Source organism: Rhyacophila brunnea, unplaced genomic scaffold, assembly GCF_057557595.1.
Source record: "Rhyacophila brunnea isolate RB1 unplaced genomic scaffold, BYU_Rbru_1.0 scaffold_22, whole genome shotgun sequence".
In the NCBI taxonomy this organism is placed as follows: domain Eukaryota; kingdom Metazoa; phylum Arthropoda; class Insecta; order Trichoptera; family Rhyacophilidae; genus Rhyacophila; species Rhyacophila brunnea.
Window position 1 is genome coordinate 25,525,135 of NW_028232882.1, and position 20,207 is coordinate 25,545,341.

General features: G+C 34.8%; 2 protein-coding genes across 3 annotated transcripts in view; one reads left to right on the forward strand and one right to left on the reverse strand.

Moving 5' to 3' along the window:
• The window catches only part of nudE (Nuclear distribution protein nudE), a 28,881-nt gene extending 21,227 nt beyond the window's left edge, over nt 1-7,654 (reverse strand). For both annotated transcript variants that reach the window (XR_015070983.1, XM_085949860.1), the window contains exons 1-7: nt 7,552-7,654; nt 6,863-6,969; nt 4,818-4,971; nt 3,538-3,674; nt 3,039-3,175; nt 1,762-1,941; nt 280-368 (exon numbers count right to left, since the gene is read on the reverse strand). Coding sequence is in view for 1 of the 2 variants with exons in the window: in XM_085949860.1 (XP_085805986.1) it covers nt 280-368; nt 1,762-1,941; nt 3,039-3,175; nt 3,538-3,674; nt 4,818-4,971; nt 6,863-6,936 (771 nt within the window). In the remaining variant the exon portion in view is untranslated. The remainder of the gene's footprint in view (nt 1-279; nt 369-1,761; nt 1,942-3,038; nt 3,176-3,537; nt 3,675-4,817; nt 4,972-6,862; nt 6,970-7,551) is intronic.
• Nucleotides 7,655-8,270: 616 nt separating this feature from the next.
• On the forward strand, nt 8,271-14,782 carry SCCRO3 (defective in cullin neddylation 1 domain containing SCCRO3). Its single transcript, XM_085949593.1, has 3 exons — nt 8,271-8,532; nt 10,987-11,333; nt 12,222-14,782. Exons 2-3 carry the CDS (start codon nt 11,246-11,248, stop codon nt 13,163-13,165), a joined length of 1,032 nt encoding a protein of 343 aa, XP_085805719.1. The 5' UTR covers nt 8,271-8,532; nt 10,987-11,245; the 3' UTR covers nt 13,166-14,782.
• The last annotated feature ends 5,425 nt before the right edge of the window (nt 14,783-20,207 follow it).

Consider the following 20,207-nt stretch of genomic DNA (forward strand, 5'->3'; position numbering starts at 1 on the left):
TAGATATTCTAGTATGGATACTGTTTGTCCGCCAACAGCAACAGAGGGCAGAAAATTAGATACGATACATTTGCAAACAAATGTATAGAATACGGATACTGAAATGTTTAAATACACCTAAATTTAACAACATAAAAAAAGATTCAATAGTTGCCTAATTGATAATTGACTTCCGTTACACTTAGAACTTGTACTAATACAGATATGTAAAAAAAAATATATCAATTACATGATGTACATAATAATTGTTAGAAAGACCAAAAGGTACAACACACTTACCCCAACTTTCCGAAGTAAATCGCCGACGATGTTCAGTGCTGATATCCGCGATGAGGGGGTCATTGTGTTTCCATTCATGGATAAATCACCTAATTAAAAGACAAAAACATTGTAGTTTATATCCATCCACACACCAGATAACAAACAGAATTCTGATCGGCTATATACCGATACCGATGTAGTAAATTTTGACAGGGTTTTGAATGTGTGAGTGTCCTACTAAAATGAACGATGCATTATAGGCATGCAATAGTGTGTGTAATACACCAATATTAAATGAGCGTCAATCCATAAACCGAGAGCAGTTGTCAGTATTCGACGTATGAAATACTCTTGACACGTGTTAAAATTTAGCCGGTATTCTTCCTTACTCTAGATCAGTTGCCTGCTTCTCCTTACCCGTTAAGTATTTCAATGAATTCCCATTATTTCTAAGTTCCCTGTTTATATCATTTACGAAGTATGAAACGGCATGCCTACTCTAGATGCGATATTATTTTCATAGTGAATTCATAAGCAATTTCAGTTTTAACAGATAACGCTAGAAAAATGTCATCGAAACAAAAGCTGATTCCTATGATCTTTTTGTATTACACAGAGTATGAAGGCGATTCCTGATAGTTTTTCATGTTCAAATTAATTTATGCCTACTATCCATTATTAAAACTGGCAGTGATCTACCACACTCTCTCTCTCTACCGCAGGATACTAAGGCATTACAAATTAAACAACACCTGTCTTTCCTCATCTCATTCGTTATGAAAATTATGAGTTTTCGACACTCTTTGTACTCATTGTCAAACTATTCTCCCACTGTTCAAAGAGCCTACTGCGCGACGGTAAGAAGAAAATACACTTCAGCGGGAATTTACATCTTCTCCTTCTCTCACTCTTGCAACAGGCCGAATCGGGTGAACAACTAGGTCATGCGGTATTCCTCTTCACTGGTTAACGAAATAAAAATAGGGATGGTACACACTTTTTACATTTTCATGGCTCAAGTTCTCTGGTGCGATCGACCAAATCAATGCACCGACGCATTGGACATAATAAGAGAGAATAACACAAATAATGAGAGCCGACTGCATGGGGAGGTTACTGCCAAAAGTTGGTAAATCTCGAAATCATGTTATAGAGTAATACATAATTGCAATTTGAAGTTTGACATAGCCTCTAAAATCAGACATAATGCTAATTTCTTTGTGTTTTATGTGCATGTTCTATACATCGGATGACCTTGATTTTTTTTTCTAGCATACATTTATGTATTCATATATAGACACATAATCTGTTAATTCTAAATACCTAAATTATCGACTTACCAAGTTTTGGCAGCAACAACTGCAACAACAGTACAACTCAGTACAACTTTGGCAAATAAATTTCAAAAAAGCACAAAGATGTGATTTTTGCAACAAATAAATCTGCAATTCGAAATGACTGGGACAATATTTTACCATGATCAAGTAAGTAATGACTCACATTTCAATGCGGAACCAAGATTCGTTTGCGTTTCTGACTCAATATGAAGGCGATTTGAGTCCAGGCTGTGTCCATTGAAAAGTTTTCTATTCGAGTCGTCGGGTGTCTTCGGCGCTGGAGTGCTGGTGGTAGAATTGCCATTCGGAACAATTTCTCTCACGTGTAACTCTTGTTTCAGATCTGAAAGCAAGCATACAGTTTAATAACCAATGATTTATTTTCTGATTTCTTTAAAATAACCCTGACAACACAACGTTAAATGGATATTTTTTTAACCATTCTTTGGTTAATTCTTCAATTAGTGAGTTGTTTATGTTGACAACTATATCCGGTTATAAACTCACTGTCAATTACGGTGGATATGTATTAAAAACAACCTTTTTATTACCTCAAATTCCCTCCGCCACCCATTAACATGTTTTAAATCATATTGATCAATCAACAAAAAAAAAACATCACTACGCTACTGTCATGTCCAAGGAACGAAACAAATGAATTTCTAAGAACACTGCTCTCAAGTCCGGCAAAGTTACCCAATCCAATATTAATCTTTAGTTATCTTCGACCGTGGGTTCATGCCCGAAAGCTGTCAATATAAATATCTTAAAAACCGTAGAATCGACCAAAACTTTGTATTAACTTTTTCTATGCCTCACGATATTACCATGGCAGTATCTGAGATTTTTAACGACGTACGTTGAATGTAGAGCGAAGCTCTTACTACAATTGCTGTAATACCGATAATTTGTAGTTTTAATTATTCAAACAGATGTCACTGTGTGTTTAATTTTTTAGATTGTGCAAATCAATCGACAGTGGCTAATTTGAGTTTGAAGTCGGGCGAGATAACTCGTGAAATTTGTATGTGCGGCCTGTCGATCACGGCCCCATAGAGCGAGATAACTTGAAGGCATAGAATCGGTTAAAAAAAAAACCATTATAGTAGAGTTCTACAACATAAACACCAATAAGTCCAATTCTAATTGACTTAAATTCAAATTCCATCAATGTACCCTCAGTCAGTAATATTGATATACCAATAAATACAATGGCCACTATTGGATTAATTATATCTACATAATATTATATAGTTGTATAATATGATAAATGAAGTCTATGATCAGATTGATATCTAGATTCATTTGATGATCTGGTTGATGCCCATGGCCAAACAAATTTTTATAATCTAATGCTAATGGATATCTATGATCCTTATTAATTGAATTATTAAATGATAATTGAATAGATTAACAATAATGAAAAAATAACAATGTCACCTCTGGCTTCATCCGAAACCCTCTGCAGTTTCACTCGCAATGCTTCCATCTCATCTACCTCTCCTTCTAACACAGCATTCCGTTCGTACGCTTGATTCAGTAATGTCTCTATTCCAGCTACGGATTCGGATATAACCCTACAAACAAATACATCACATATACATTTATATTCTAGATACCACCCGCTGACCTATCTTTTTTGTTATTGTTCTATCGATCTGAATTTTTTGCTAATTGATTCGTCATGGTCGGTTTTTGAGTATAGAAATGTAAAAAAAATATGCTGTCTATCTACTTTTTGAGATATTGTCAGGCAAACACTTCACAACTTTGATATTGACATGGGTAGTACGGGAGTGTCTGATTTTTGGATGCTTTGATTAATGCCTCGTCAATCCCTTGCGAATGCCACATGTCACCATGGTGCTTCCTATGGCCTTTCTCAAGACAATGATATTCCCGGCCAAAATTAAGGATCAATAGAATGGTTTTAAAATACCTTTGCGCTCTTTCTAAATCATCATTCTTTTGTTCAAGCTCCCTTATATACGATAGTCGGTTTTCCTTCTCTGTTCTCAGGATTTTGACTTCATTTTCTAGCTGGGTATTTTCTTGTTGAGTCCGATCCATCTTTTTCTGTAAAAAAAATTGAACATGATAAACATTTGGGTTTGTTTATAATTTTTATAATTTTTTCTCCTGACATGTTTGCTTTTAATAAGATCATATGGGCCTCCACAGAGTGGAGGTTTGTACTGTCCAACAAGATGTTCTTGGCTACGTGTTAAAACTGTGAACTAACAAGCTCCTCCCATTTTTAACCACACTTCGATTATAGCGCCTTCCGGTTAGCGACGAGTTGTCCACGTGTTAAAACTGTGAACTAACAAGCTCCTCTTACTTTTAACCACACTAGCAACTTCCGGTTATTGCCTAGATCTTCTTGACGGACAGTATTAACAGATTTTCTTTTTACGAGAAATGGATGTCAGCCACTTGCTCAACCTATTAGGTCCATACTCTGACTCATACACAAATTGAAAAACAATATGTGTACTTACCAGACCCAGGATTCGAACCTGGGACCCACGACACTATAGACCGATGCTTAAGCCGCGCAGCAATCGTGGGTAATGACCTGCAGAAAATTAATAGTCTTTTGTGTATAGTATTGAATACACTGTAAATAAAAAAGAAAATGGAGGCCTCATGATAAATTAGCATTGATCACATACTTAATGTTATTTGCAATTTTACATGATTTGACATTTAAATATTTTGAATAAATAATGGTGCTGGAGTGAATCGGGCGATTATGAAACCATGTTAGTCAAGATTTAATTTCTAAACAAAAAATTGTAAAAGTATGACCGTGAATACGATGTTTCTGTAAGTGTGTGAATCAAAGTATTCGAAAATAAAATTAGAAAAAGGAATACTTGGACCAAGAAAAACAAGGTTGGTGCGTAACCATATTAATGCTGAGGTTTAAATATCTTGAGGGTACAAAGACTCATTTCGGCCAGTTACATAGCTGAGCCAACCTTAGAGGAGATAGGCAGATGACGACAAGAGTGATGCTGATGAGATGAAAGGCTGAGTGTGACCGACTGGAGGACAATTATGCAAGAACGGTCTGTAGAGGCAGATTTATGGAAGTAAGAACTAATTAAACATTACATATATTTTTATATAGTCCGAATCTATCGTTATCCGGACTAGCTTCGTCCCCAATTAGTCTGGATAGTCAAGGTTCTTCAGTATTATTGTTGCAATTACCTTAATAAATTCATTTTCCCTTTCTATTCTTTGATTTTGCTGTCGAAGTTCACGGACAGATTTCTCACTCTGTTCGAATTGGGATTCTAATTCTTTCTCTATTTGGGTGGATGCGGCAATGTTTTCGTCCAGCTCTTCTTGCAAACTCTTCACTCTGCAAAGAAATACCGAATACATCATTACAATATTAATTCGTACCCCAGAAGTCAGTGTCTATAAATCATTTGTAATTTCTTATTTTTATTTTGGTTTACGAATTTAGTGCAGTGTTATTCAACGGTAATTTATCCAAATTGTATTGCTGGATCTCCAAACCCGGTAATCGATCGCCTCACAAAGGCATTTCTTTGACCGCCAGTCGGCATGAACATGTTCGATGATTGATCGCTGACTATCACCGGTTGGCCCGTGTAAATGAGCTCTTAATGACATTAAAAAAAACAAAAAAAGTGTGATGTTGAGTCCATGAGATAGGACCTGACACGTGGGAATAAAATTAATGAACAGGGTTTCATATCTGATTTGGCTGAAAATGGATTAAGCATAATTTTTATAGATATAAACCCAAAATTCCTAAAACCATAAAAATAAAATTAAACACCTGAAAGATCTTAAATTGTGATTTCCCAAAAGTGTTCTTTCAGATTAACTGGCTCTCAGGTAGACGGACAGGTAAATTATTACTACAGATCAGTGATGCCAACCGTACTATAATTATAGTACAATACTATAATTTTGATTCCGCGAAAAATGTAAAATACTATCATTTTAAGCCAAATATACCAAAATACTATAATTTTAAAGGATTCAATACGAAAAATGTTCATGTACTATATATTTTTCCGAAATACTATATTTTTTACGCCTTTGTACTATAATCAGCATATAAAAAGATGGCAACACTGCTACAGATACCAACTATGAAATGTCATTCTTTATCAATTAAGTAATTCAATAAATAAAAGACAAACCTTGATGTTTGTTTGATTTGTTCGGTTTAGAGAAATGGTAGGCCAGATTGAAATTCCTATCATATATAACTAACCTGTCATTGGTGATGCCAATTGAGAATGCAATACATTTGTTCAACTAAATTGTGGTGGATATGGATATGATCCACTCACTCGACGGTCATTCGATCAGTGGACTCATTTAATAATTCAATCTGAGAATTATAATTAATTCAATTTATGTATTTGTGTTTTCATTAGGTAGTTATTGTAACTCATATTTTGAAAATTTTGAATTCAACCAACATAGGTAGAATGTTGATGGAAGATTAAATTGAAATAACGATGAAAGTGCCACGCATGTACCAAAATAGAATGACAAATTGCGAAAATAATAAACAAAGCAACGTTGCTTTCCGCGATCAAAATTTCGAATGCTCAATAATTATCAAAATATTTTTTAGTTAACATACAACACTAAAAACAACAAATAATTTGATGGTAGCTTCAATAGCGATTATACTTACGTATATTTTTTGATCGACATGGCATAGAAATTTTATAATTTATTCTTAAGATGGTGTCTGTTGACATATTGTCATGGATATCAATATACTGTCTAGTGTCAATCTAGTTTGAACAATTTTTTCATATTCCACATGCCTGCACTTTTCGAAAATCACGTCAAACTGACGTTCTTTTTTGTTTTTAACAGTTGACAGTATGTATTTTCTATGGTCTGCAAGCTGTGTTCTATTATCTATGAATGTCACGCCGCATGTATTTTAACGTATGGACACGTAGAAACTGTTAAAATTAATTGAAATTAGCATGAACAATTAATAATAATTCTAATTACTAATACATTATAGTAGGCACTCTTCATCAGTGTCATTATTCAGTGAATTTACGAGATGGTGCACGTTCAACCATAGAAATTTTTATCGCTGTGAGTTCACATGAAGTCCGCGACATGCACCTCAATGTGGGTGGGCCTTTAGTGTCATTTTATTTATGTGGGCCTGGATTAACAATCTGTATTATCCATAATGTGACAATAGTAGAAAAATACAAAGAATAAAAATAATTCTTTACTTTTTTTTTAACTCTTCTGTAATATTGCGCCAGTGCATTGCTTCATCGTCTGGCTGCGTTTTTGGGCTTTCCATGGTTGTTTTATATCAATCTTGGAAGAAGTGGCACTGTAGAAAACATAAATAAATAAAATTAATAAAAAGAAAATGCGGTCGTTTCTGTTTCTAGTGAAGATCAAATTTGCACAAATTGAACTAGGTATTTGTCATGGGCAGTTAGTATCAACTTGGTCATGGTTTTGTCTTGTTTTAATTAGTTTTAAATTATTATGGCCATATAATCAGTGTAATTATTTAAACAATAAATACAGTGTTAACATTGGGAAACACATGTTCGTAATAATTAATAAGGAAATAATCATTTTCAAGGATAGGTACGTTTCAGTTATGATTTCATCGAGATGATACCAATGTCAAATTCGTAGAAACTAGATAATGTCTTTTTGGGATATAAATTCCACAAGTAAATAATAAAAGATGTGGAGACGTTTGGAAGCTGTAATCATAATTTTAAAAGAATCATTTAGCGACAACGTTGACAGATGTGTAAAGAAATGTTACTTTCGAAATATGCGTCATCGTATGAGTATCTGTATAAAAAAGCGGGGCGAGTGACAGTAGTCCCGTGCAAGGAAGAAACAATTCCATTCAAATGGAAAACTTTGCTGTCAAAAACATAATGAAACACACCTCGTTTACAAAATAATTTGAAAGCGATGCACTTCGTAAAAACCAGTAACAAAACAATCCCGACAGAAAATGGCGTGTGAGCTTATCAATATTGCCAACATCCAAAATTCCCAAGGTATTTTTTGTACCCCCCATCATAGTTTTATTGCAATACTAGAAAAAAAAATTAATATACATAATATTTTATCAGAAAAGAGATATAAATAAATTAGAGTAATTAGACCTTCAAATAATTGTATTTCTTAAATTACGTAGGTAACAATTATTTATTAAACGCTACAATCGGATACAACATCAACATTTTAAAATAAAGCATAATCATGGTTTTAATCTTATTATTAAAATCATAAAATGTATATTAATTATTGACCATAATAATCTATTAAATTTAGGTATATTCTAAACATGTAATAGGATAACGTTGGTATGGGTACATAATAATATTATAAAAAAATACCGAACACCTAGGTTAGTAGGTAGGTAGGTACCAATAATCAGAAAATAAATAGCTTCATTGATACAACAACATAGTGGTCATTTAAAAAATATATTCAGAAATATTTTTTAAATATAATATTTTTATTATAAATTTATGATTGATGATTAGAGCTGATAAAATAAATATTTCGTCTTATGAAGGTTTTTATTTCAATAAAATGACGTAGCGATGTCAACAAACTGTTGTTTGTACATTATTTTTGATGTCTCTTCTGAACACTAGATTCTATGGCACTGCCGTGCCTCTGTGTACTGTCATATTTCGGAAAAGAGGAAAATATTTCACAAATATAATTTTTAGTTGTTAGTTTTACGTTTGTTCAAACTGTCTGTTATGTATTTTGAAAACACATACTCATATTTTATGTGCAACGAAGAACTGAATGTCCTAGGGCAGTCTCTGGTCACAGTGTCAAATATGTTTAGAAAATTTATGCAACACTAAAAACAATTTTTTAAGATGTAATTTTCGGGCTATCGAAAGTAAGTATAGCTTTATTTGCGCACGTATTACAAAAATACCTCTAATAAGTGTTTAAATCTAAATCACACCTTTATTGTATGTAGTCTTTGAAGACCGTATTTTGCACGGTACCATTTGTCCATACTTTTGTCATTGTTAAGGACACTCCAAATTATTAATGCAAGCACATACTAATCCCACTGCAGTTTATTAATAAGAATTTATTGTCAACACCATTGTTATTCCTGATGTCATCTAGTAGCGAAGTTTGTTCATAGTAATCAATAAAAAATACCTAATAATCAGTGTAGGTATTAAAATTTCGTACTCACATGTAAAACTGTTCTGTCAGCCCATGATACCAAAAGAGTCATGACTCGTGGGTTAGTGCATAGATACTGTATGTTCTGTCAGCCCATGATACCTACCAAAAGAGTCATGACTCGTGGGTTAGTGCATAGATACTGTATGTTCTGTCAGCCCATGATACCTACCAAAAGAGTCATGACTCGTGGGTTAGTGCATAGATACTGTATGTTCTGTCAGCCCATGATACCTACCAAAAGAGTCATGACTCGTGGGTTAGTGCATAGATACTGTATGTTCTGTCAGCCCATGATACCTACCAAAAGAGTCATGACTCGTGGGTTAGTGCATAGATACTGTATGTTCTGTCAGCCCATGATACCTACCAAAAGAGTCATGACTCGTGGGTTAGTGCATAGATACTGTATGTTCTGTCAGCCCATGATACCTACCAAAAGAGTCATGACTCGTGGGTTAGTGCATAGATACTGTATGTTCTGTCAGCCCATGATACCTACCAAAAGAGTCATGACTCGTGGGTTAGTGCATAGATACTGTATGTTCTGTCAGCCCATGATACCTACCAAAAGAGTCATGACTCGTGGGTTAGTGCATAGATACTGTATGTTCTGTCAGCCCATGATACCTACCAAAAGAGTCATGACTCGTGGGTTAGTGCATAGATACTGTATGTTCTGTCAGCCCATGATACCTACCAAAAGAGTCATGACTCGTGGGTTAGTGCATAGATACTGTATGTTCTGTCAGCCCATGATACCTACCAAAAGAGTCATGACTCGTGGGTTAGTGCATAGATACTGTATGTTCTGTCAGCCCATGATACCTACCAAAAGAGTCATGACTCGTGGGTTAGTGCATAGATACTGTATGTTCTGTCAGCCCATGATACCTACCAAAAGAGTCATGACTCGTGGGTTAGTGCATAGATACTGTATGTTCTGTCAGCCCATGATACCTACCAAAAGAGTCATGACTCGTGGGTTAGTGCATAGATACTGTATGTTCTGTCAGCCCATGATACCTACCAAAAGAGTCATGACTCGTGGGTTAGTGCATAGATACTGTATGTTCTGTCAGCCCATGATACCTACCAAAAGAGTCATGACTCGTGGGTTAGTGCATAGATACTGTATGTTTTGACGAAATGTTATTTGAAAGATTTAAATTTCAATCAATTGAAAATCTAAGGCGAAATGGACATTATTTATTATATGAGACTTCCATTTCCAAAAACTATACATACCTACGTCTTCAATTCAATATTCGTGGTAAATAACTTTTGTGTGTGTAAACATAAATGGTTGGTTTTAATATTCAAATTAGAACAATATTTTTTATTAGCCGATCGACCCTTAATTTATTGGAATAAATATAAGCAAAATAAAATTGGATTTACTTGGTACATTGGACATTTTAGATTGGATTGGATAGTATTTTTTTTTTCAATTTTAGAACATTTTTTTGTACCTATGCTTTTGGCGGGTTCTAGAAGTTATAGATCATTATAGCCCGTTTACACGTGCATGGATTTATTGCTGACAGTGCATATTATAGCGGCCATAACAAGAAAATTCACTTGTAAACACGTATTATCGTGCAAGTTGCTAGATTGCATACATGGATCAAAAAAGTTGCTGCAAAAAAGTTTGATTTAGCGAGCAATCTTGACATACATACTTCCGTCAATTCACATTTATTGTCCAAAATAGATGTAGTTGTTCACACCCTCGATTTGAGTGAGGGTGGCTTTTGGTTCAGCAAAGCAGTTTACTTCGAGAAATTAATTATTTTTCAACCCACTTTCCAGCTTTCATTTGCAAGCTCCTGCATCCTATTCTGAAGGTCTTCTGGGTCTTTTGCAAATACAACAATGTCATCTGCGTGCTACGTCTAAATACTCCCAACATTTATTTATATCACTTTAAATAATCGGTTCTTTATATACTTAGATTGATTTGTATGATTTTCACGCATTTTAAATACTACAAGGTTCTAAATGTTCACCGTTACTTTTGTTTTGCAAAAAAAAAACATTTTATACTCGCGATATATGTATATGTATTTTTTGTTAGATTTTGACCATTTGTGTGACTCATCTCATACGTTATAATGCGCATTAACCCATCAATGTATTTTTTGTTTTACAGGAGCTCGTAAGACTGACTACTTAATGAAAATACATACGAAAGTTGTAGATATTTTAGATGATTCTAGTCACATACAAAGCAAGCATCTAACAAGGAAATATGACAGAGGAAAATTGATGCATTTTCCTAAATATATTTTATACAATTTAAATGGAGTCGACCCTGACAGAGAGACACAGTTAGTTCCTGAATGCTCAGCAAGGAGTTGCGTTCGTTGACGAAAAACAAAGGGTGGGAGAAAAGAACAGAATAATATCCAATGGGCCACTGTTTCAGTTGCTTTAATTCACCTACTGCCTCCGTCGCTGAAGTTCCTCCGTTTGAAACACCTGTCGTTCAAAAGAATGGTTAGTATGTTAATCGATCATGTTCATTCTGTTTTATTGTTCAGTCTCCAACAGGCAGGAGGCCTGATTACAGTAGTATTAGTTTGTGGCGAAGAGTGTAGATAGGCTGTGGAGATCTGACAAAAGTAGTGCACACTGAACTTTGTCAGTCATATTTATTTGATTTTTTGACAAAACCAAATGTAATTCAAATGCATAAAAAGTATTTTTTAAGCACAGCGGTTGGTATCTCTGCGAATAGATGTGGCGGAACAGAAGGTATAGGGGAAACCAAAAATGTCTAAAACAATAAAATGGCTTGATTAATTGCAAAAATCACAATTAGATTAATATTTATTTGAACTTGATCCGAAGTATAGATGAATGTTGTGCGAATGGCTAATAACCATTACTCAATGTGTCAAGATAAACTCCACATTGCGGGAGACCCAAGAGTTTGTCGAATGTGTTTAAGACAAGTTGTTTAACGTTCGATATGAATGCAGTACTCAAAACATTCAACTGTTTGGTTCAGAATATTTAATAACAATTTGTCAAGCAGGTATGTTGTATATCTCAATGTATCTTGTTTATACTTTGTATAATATGATACTTTGTAGCCTTGGATCATTTGACTACCAAAGTATATCAGAATGCTATTTTCATTATTATTATTTATTTATTGACTTCAGTAAGTATACTTAATTCTGTATTTAAACATGAGTGAGTAGGCATATTGCTAAAAATACATAAGCATCTCATTGCTAAATTGTTTCTGTCGTTGAATTGCAAAATTGAATGCAGCCATTATAAAATTTAACAATAAAAGTGATTCATCGCCTCGAAAACGGAGGTCAAAACAATAATAATAAATATTTTATACTCAAGGATGACGTGTATTATTTTCAGAGATGACAGACCTTCAGCACTCGTATCAGGTGGCGGGGAAAGCGGCGACCGAGTACCCCCTCCAAGGAACCCTCCAACCTCTGCTGCCCGCATTGGACGCCCATTCGAATGGGAATAAGAAAACTTACAACCATTACACCATGCAGACCTGCGGCCATCTCAACTCCAACAGCGGGGCGGCCCCCGCTGTCGGAGAACCGGTGAGCAACTCCCAACGGCCGCAGATTGTGACGGAAAAAAATTCAAGAAATTTCTATCACAAACTACCTTTACCGAGATCAGTATCGACCATCGGGGCCGGGGACTCCCGGTCCTCGGATTCGCGAATCAATACCTTGTTTGACTTCTACAAAGATCCTAACGAGGACGCTATTCTTTCGGAAGGAATCGAAAAACTCTGCAACGACTTGCAGCTTAGACCTGACGAATTTAAGGTGCTCGTGCTCGCTTGGAAATTAAACGCCGAGCAGATGTGTCGTTTTACGAAAACCGAATTCACGCAAGGGTTGAAGAGCATGAAAGTCGATTCCGTCAAGGGAATACAGACCCGTCTTCCGGAAATTGTCACGGAACTTCAGAGAGATAACGAACTGCACAAGGATCTGTACAGGTTCACTTTCAAGTTTGGACTGGACATAACCGCAGGCCAGCGTATTTTGCCGGCCGACGTCGCCATAGCTCTGTGGAGATTAGTTTTTACAATATCGGAGCCGCCGATTTTGAGTCGATGGCTGAATTACTTGGAAATACACCCTCACGTCAGAGGCATTCCCAAAGATACCTGGTGTATGTTTCTCAATTTCTGCGACACGGTTGGCGAAGACCTTAGCACTTACGACGACACGGAAGCCTGGCCTAGTCTCTTTGATGATTTTGTAGAATTCGAAAACGACCAAATGAATCAAAACATTTCCAAAAATGAATCTTTCAAAATATCCGACTGACCTTCTCTGACGCCAGACACGTGAAGCTGTACTTACCCTTTTGCCAAACTTGATGAACTCATCAAATTGTTTCGATCCTTTGCGAGTGGACGTATGTATATATATTATAAACGATTAATTAAGTTGCCTGCGAGAAATATTTTATAAAAGCCACAGCTATTTTATGAATGCAGACTGCGATGCACAGTTCAATTTAGATAATGTCTATTGAGGCTGTCGAAAGTAGGTTATTGATTTATTGAATATGGAAATCCTTAAAACTTGTAAAATACTCTTGTATAGTTATTTTAACAAATGAAAAAAGAATGTCTCGACGTAGATCGAATCGTGTAAATGAAATGTCTGATTGATAAATTAATTATTTTCTAATAACATTTTGTATAAATATTTTTTTTATATTACCCAATCTTTTTATGTATATCTCTGTAATTATTTGGTGTTCAATCTCGGCACTTTAATGCGCTGAGATTCCTTTATTAATTATTTTTTAACAGGCTTAATATTATTGTTGTAGCTATGTTGCAGATTGAATAAATCATGAAAGTCAAGACTTGAGGTCTGATTGAAATTGAATTATTTTTTTGTGTACCTAGTTTTATACCACGTTTACACGTGCATGGATTTACTGCTGACAGTACGTATTATTGTGCAAATTGCAAGATTGTATGCATGAATCAATAAAGTTCAGAAGCTTTTGAATTTTCACGCGACAATTGGACCGCGATATCTGTGCCTCCGCAGTAGAATGATAGTGGCGAAGCTGCCGGAAAAAATACAAACTACGTCGCGCAAAGCATTTTGATGTTTACAATTTTTCACAACCAGTCAAATAGCACCATAAAATGACAACAACGCGTCTCGATTACGCTTGAAGAATGAGATTGGCGTGACAGTCAGCACCTATACATGTAAACAGCTATTATTGCGATAATTGAATTTACGCACTATTGGGGCCAGTAAATCCATACACGTTTACAGGCGCTGAGGCGCTATTAGGAATGTAAGTATTATAATGCGACTTTTATATGTGGTCTGCTACGTCACCACATTCATCTCTGGAACTAACACTCTCCCCCGCATCTAGTTTCACCGCTACTACAATATTCTACGCATCTGTAATTCTGATGTCCTCTCAATAGTGATGGGAGTATCTGCTAAGACAAGTCAACACGCAAAGAGCATGTGGCATAATCAGTGTTCAAAAACCATGTGTCATAGAAGACTTGATATAGAAGTCGGTCATACACCCAGTGTTGCCGACTGTCAACAAAAATATACCAGACAGCGTGAGAAAAGAAACTAATTGGCAAGAAAAAAATGGTAATTTTATAAAAATAAAAATAAATCATAGCCTTCGCATGACAATAAATTCTGTTCATAGATCTGCCTAGAAAAATAGTCTTGTGGTTTTCACAAGTCAGAAATTCCTCTCATGATAGTTTTAGTATATCTTAATTTTATCAGTTACTAAGCGCCATCCTTAAAAACACCTATATTTTTAACATACATATGTGAAAACACTCGGATAGTCGAATGTATTTTTCAAAAAATCTAGGGTTTATGGAATCTTAAAAGTTAATTTGCAACATCAAAAAACACATTTAATGTGCCAGATTCAAAATTAAAAAAAAAACTTATTTATGTGTTTTTTATTACATAATATGTATCCTACATTATTACATATAGGAAGGGCTTTTTTTGTGATGTAACCAGGGAACTAATGGGAACTGAAATACATAACGGGTAAAGCGATAGCAGGTAACCGACTTGAGTAAGGAAGAATCCGGGTTAAACTTACACACTTGTCAAGAATACATTTTTCGTCGAATACTGAAAACTGCTCTCGGTTTATGCATTTACGCTCATTTAATGTTGGTATATTATACACACTATTGCATAATGCGTGCTTCATTTTCGTAGGACACTCGCATTCAAAACCCTGCATCAAGATGTGGCGTATTGAATATAGCCTATCGGTATTCTATTTATCATCTGTTCTGTGAATGTAACGTAGTGGCACCTTTTTTCACAGTTTTTAAATGTTTCAAAAGCAATTAGATGAAACATTGTTCGCGATTGCATAGTACAAGTTCTTTATCCCGTGTTTTTTGACGTATTGGAATGAATAGGCTAGTTACAAATATGAACTCTGGATTTATAAAGATTCCGTGAAAACATTAAAATACGCAGTTATATATCAAGTTCTATCACAATATCCTTAAGGAATAATATTATGTATGTGTATATACTCAGCGCCGAAAAGACGCCTGCAGATTGTCATATCCATCACCATATCAAGCAATTATTATTAACACTCGAACATTCCAGGTTTACGATTAGAAAAATGTGACACAAAGCGACACGAGTGAAAGGTCTGTATGTATCATAACAAATTCTACAAAAGCGAAATGAAAAATATTCAACTAAAACGGTCAATCGGGATAATATTTTTGATGGGACCATAATATTCAGATGATAGATCGAGGAAAACGATAAATCGGGGAACGGGTAATGCGGGATTATTTACACTGTTCTTATGGGTGTTTGGCGGGACTCAAAAATGAACGATCCATGCGGGAAAACGATTTATGCGAGAACAGTAAATCGAGGTTCCACTGTATTTGATAAGAATCAATATTAAATTAATGTTCTTAATGAATCTAATAAAATTGAAACATTACCATCTGCCTCGCTCGACGAACGTTGGGTAATTTTTGATCTCAGTGCTATACGGCCATCTCTTTCCAGTATAGCAGCTCACGGTGAAATATAATAAGTACAATTCACTCCTAACTGTCTCATCCTCATGCATGTAGGAAGAATAGGTAATTCTGTGATTTTCTTCCCTCATACTGGTTTAGGAATAGTGTGTTCAGCTCTTAAGGCTGTACCTCAGCTGAGGCATGGTCTAAAAAGATCGTGACTAGGCGATGCGCGGGTGCAAATGACGCAATCCGAACTAAACAACCGACAGCAAATCGTCTTTCAAATTTGCCTCTTCTGTCAAAAAAGTGAGGTTATTTATCAGCAGTGTTGCCATATTTCAAATAATTCTAGTGTTGCAAAGTGTCAAAATATACTATTTTCATTGGATGAAATTTGAAAATTTAATAATAAAAAAAACATCCAGAGCAGTGGAGTACTACAAATTTTCGGTGCTCCGGCTCGAGGTAAAATCCCATGCTCCGCTCCAACGCTCTGTAGATAACGCAATAGAAGTTGCCGATATTGAACTTATGATTCTGCATCGTGCTCAGACTTTTGAGTGTCCTACAATGGACGATTGGTGAGACTGCGTATAATGTGTCTCAGGCTTAAATCCTAGGTCTGACAAATTCCCGTTGCTTTTTTTCTTGCTCCTTTAGTAGGTTGAGCGAGTGACTACCCATTTGTCAATAAAAAAATTGGTGATTGCTGGTTATCTATGCCATTTCTAAAATCATTCGAGTAGTCTCTTGTAAGAGGGCCAAAATCTGGTTACATTTTCCAGTCCATATTATGTTATTTGTTTATACTTCATCCGTCTTACCAATTTAGCTTACTATTACAGTCAATGCATTTATTATCCGTGGGAATAATGTTGATGTAGAGTCTAATTCGACACGACTGGAATGGTTCAGAAAACCTTTGTTCGGCTGTCGAGATCCACGTCATCCTGGAGCCAATTCGGTAAAACTAAACATTGAGCACGAGATGAATGAAGAATGAAAAAAATAATGGTCTATTCTAAATCACAGGTAATACTGTTTTCATTTTTTTTGCATTCAGTTACTCGACACAGTGCAGTTAATCGTATTCTAAAAGTTAATTACCCTGTTTGATCCTAAACTGCGTATATAGGAAGACTTTTTTATAAGAAATAGTACGAGGGTGGGTCAATAAGTCCTTAGAAAAGCCGACAGGTGGCGCGACTAGTACTGTAAGCGGTTTGTTTTCATGCAGCGGCACTACCGATTCAGTATGCTGCGAAGTTTCAATCAGATTGGTCGGGTTGTTGTGTGTTTCTCGTACATTTAAAAAAAAAATTTGCTTGTTTACAAAAATGGAGAAAATTGAGTTTAGAGCTGTTAATTAACATTTTAATATAAAAGGGTTAACAGCAAAGGAAATAAAAAATGAGTTGGATTTAGTTCACGGCATATCTGCTCCTTCACTTCCAACTATTTATAACTGGTTAAATGAATTTAAACGTGGTCGTACATCAACATAGGATGAACCACGCTCAGGACGTCCTGTAGAGGTGACTACACCAGAAATGATCAATAAAATCCACGATATGGTGTTAAGTGACCGAAGATTAAAGTTGAGTGAGATAATTGAGGTTACAGGGATCTCAAAAGGTAGCGTCATTTCTATTTTACATGACAAATTGGGCATGAAAAAAATTTCTGCAAGATGGGTGCCGCGTTTGCTCACAGTCGACAATAAACGCAATAGGGTGGTGGCCTCTAAAGCCCTGTTGTCGCTCATGCAACGCAATCCGGATGAATTTTTTCGTCGCTTTGTGACTGTAGATGAAACATGGATACACCACTATACTCCCGAGACGAAAGAACAGTCAAAGCAGTGGATTGCGAAAGGCGAACCATGTCCAAAGAAGGCGAAAACCGTAAAATCAGCTGGTAAGGTTATGGCTACTGTATTTTGGGATGCACGTGGAATTATTTTCGTTGACTATTTGGAAAAAGGAAAAACAATAACAGGGGATTATTATGCATCTTTATTGGACCAGCTAAAAAACAAAATTGAAGAAAAACGGCCTCATTTAAACAGGAAAAAAATCCTCTTTCATCAGGACAATGCCCGTGTTCACACATGTTTACGATCAATGGCTAAAATTGAAGAATTGAAGTTCGAATTGGTCGACCACCCACCGTATTCGCCAGATTTAGCCCCCAGTGACTTTTTCCTTTTCCCAAACTTAAAAAAATGGCTAAGTGGACAACGTTTTTTTTCAAATGAAGAAGTCATCGATCGGACAAATGCTTATTTTGAGGACCTTCCGAAAACTTATTTTTCTGACGGTTTAAAAAAAATTGAGAAACGTCTAACCAAGTGTATTGAGCTCCAAGGAGATTATGTTGAGAAATAAAAAAAAAATACAAAAATAAAAACTGTTTTAATGCTTTTTTCTAAGGAATTATTGACCCACCCTCGTATATAAGCCATTTTTAGTACTTGATCAAATACACATAAATAGCTGCGGGTTCGAACCCGTTACCCATGGCTTTGCATTTACACCATAACACACTTGCATTCGATGGCATAGCATATAAAATGACAATGGATTTACTGGCTTCACAGCAGTAAACTCCACACTTACGTATGTATCCTATCTTACTCATATTTTTGTCACTAAGAGTTTCCAAAAACTTCTGTCAAACTCGCATGTCAGTTTTGTCCAGGCCTAGTGTGGGAGAGTTAACGGTAGATTGAAAATAATAAAGACAAGATATTCATCAGTGTTAAATTTAATTCACAAATACAGCATGTGTAGAAAGTATAAACCATTTAGTTATCGGTATGCTTTTAAAATAGAGGATGCATGTAACCGTCTTAGTGCAAAATGATATGCAAGCATTAAGTTTTATCGTACTACCACTATGGAGGTTCAATAGGAACGGTAAGGCATACTTCTAAGAAATAGAATAACTCACGCTTTGTTGATATTTTCATTGAATTTATTTGACTGATTTCCTTACGAGTAAATATTTTCGTTTCCTTTTCAGTAATGTACACACATTATATTTTGTATCGCTGTTCAGGTAAATTATTTATTAATGTGCCATTGTTGCTTTTTACATGTTTTTTTTTTTATAAGGCCTCTAAGCAAGTTCATGAAATATAAAGAAAATAAGGGTTTTTTTTTTTAATGAAATCATCTGTACAAAATGTATGTGTCCTGCACTTTATTATGGCAGTAAAATATATCGATAAGAGAAAAACCATTAAGCACTAAGAAGGCTAATCAGGAATTATAGGATGATAATCTATAAAGCTGTATATTATTGGAAAAAATGCACTTTATTGCACAGGCATATTTCAAACAAAAGGTATATTTTGTAATACTTAGCACTGCCAAATGCGTTTCTTAGTATATACTCTTCACGACGTTATAACAATTCAAATTTATTTGTTGAGTATTAACATCACTGAGAATAATAGGCCTCCGTTTTGATTTAATAAAAAAAAGGTTTAAAAAATCAACAGCCATTTGGTGACATTAGATTTTTTTTTTAAAACTTTCAACTCGAAAAGAAACCTGTTCAAACATCTAGCAAGATTCAGTTAATATAAATAATACACAATCATTAAAAAATATTATCCATTGTACAAATTTTTGAAAGCATTTTTAATAACACTATTGTTTATTTTATTTTGATAAGGCACAGTTATCTTCAAATGCATTATTTAACGGATGTTTCCAAAATAATAAATAGCAATTCTACTAAGAATTTATACACATTCATGATAAAAATTTAAAAAAAACAAGGTTTCGGTAATAATTGTACTCTTCAATTAAGTGCAAACGCGGTGAGGTAAAGAGGTAAGTCATATTTTCAGATAAATCTTTAAGACAATTTATTATGACATGATATCATAAAAATCGTAATGATCATTCTCAAATTCTGAGCTCGAGAAAAATAACCTTTAAACCTTTGCATTATTTCAAATCCATTTATTTTCAACATGTCAATACTGTACATATTTCATAAAATTGTTTCTTTCGAGGCCCCTATTTGATGTCACAAATATATTTAGTTTATTAAGGCGTAATTAACCGAAATAAATATTGCAATATTAATTTGCCTATTATCTTAAGCATCACTTTATTTGTTATCAGGGACGAGATAAAATAATTGATGTTTTAAATTTAAAATCTGTACTTAAAATAGTAAAAAAAAAATTCTTTTACATTTGCAAAATATAGACATAAAACAAACATATAATATATTTTCCGTCAGATTGAAAATGTTCAATAACGTCAATTTACAACAACGCTTTTGAACAACATTTTCCACTGTAAAATGTACAATAGATA

Coding starts and splice junctions, on each gene's coding strand:
- SCCRO3 (XM_085949593.1), top strand. CDS start 11,246: ATGGGCCACTGTTTCAGTTGCTTTAATTCACCTACTGCCTCCGTCGCT. Junction 11,334..12,221: donor ACCTGTCGTTCAAAAGAATG/GTTAGTATGTTA, acceptor TATTATTTTCAG/AGATGACAGACCTTCAGCAC.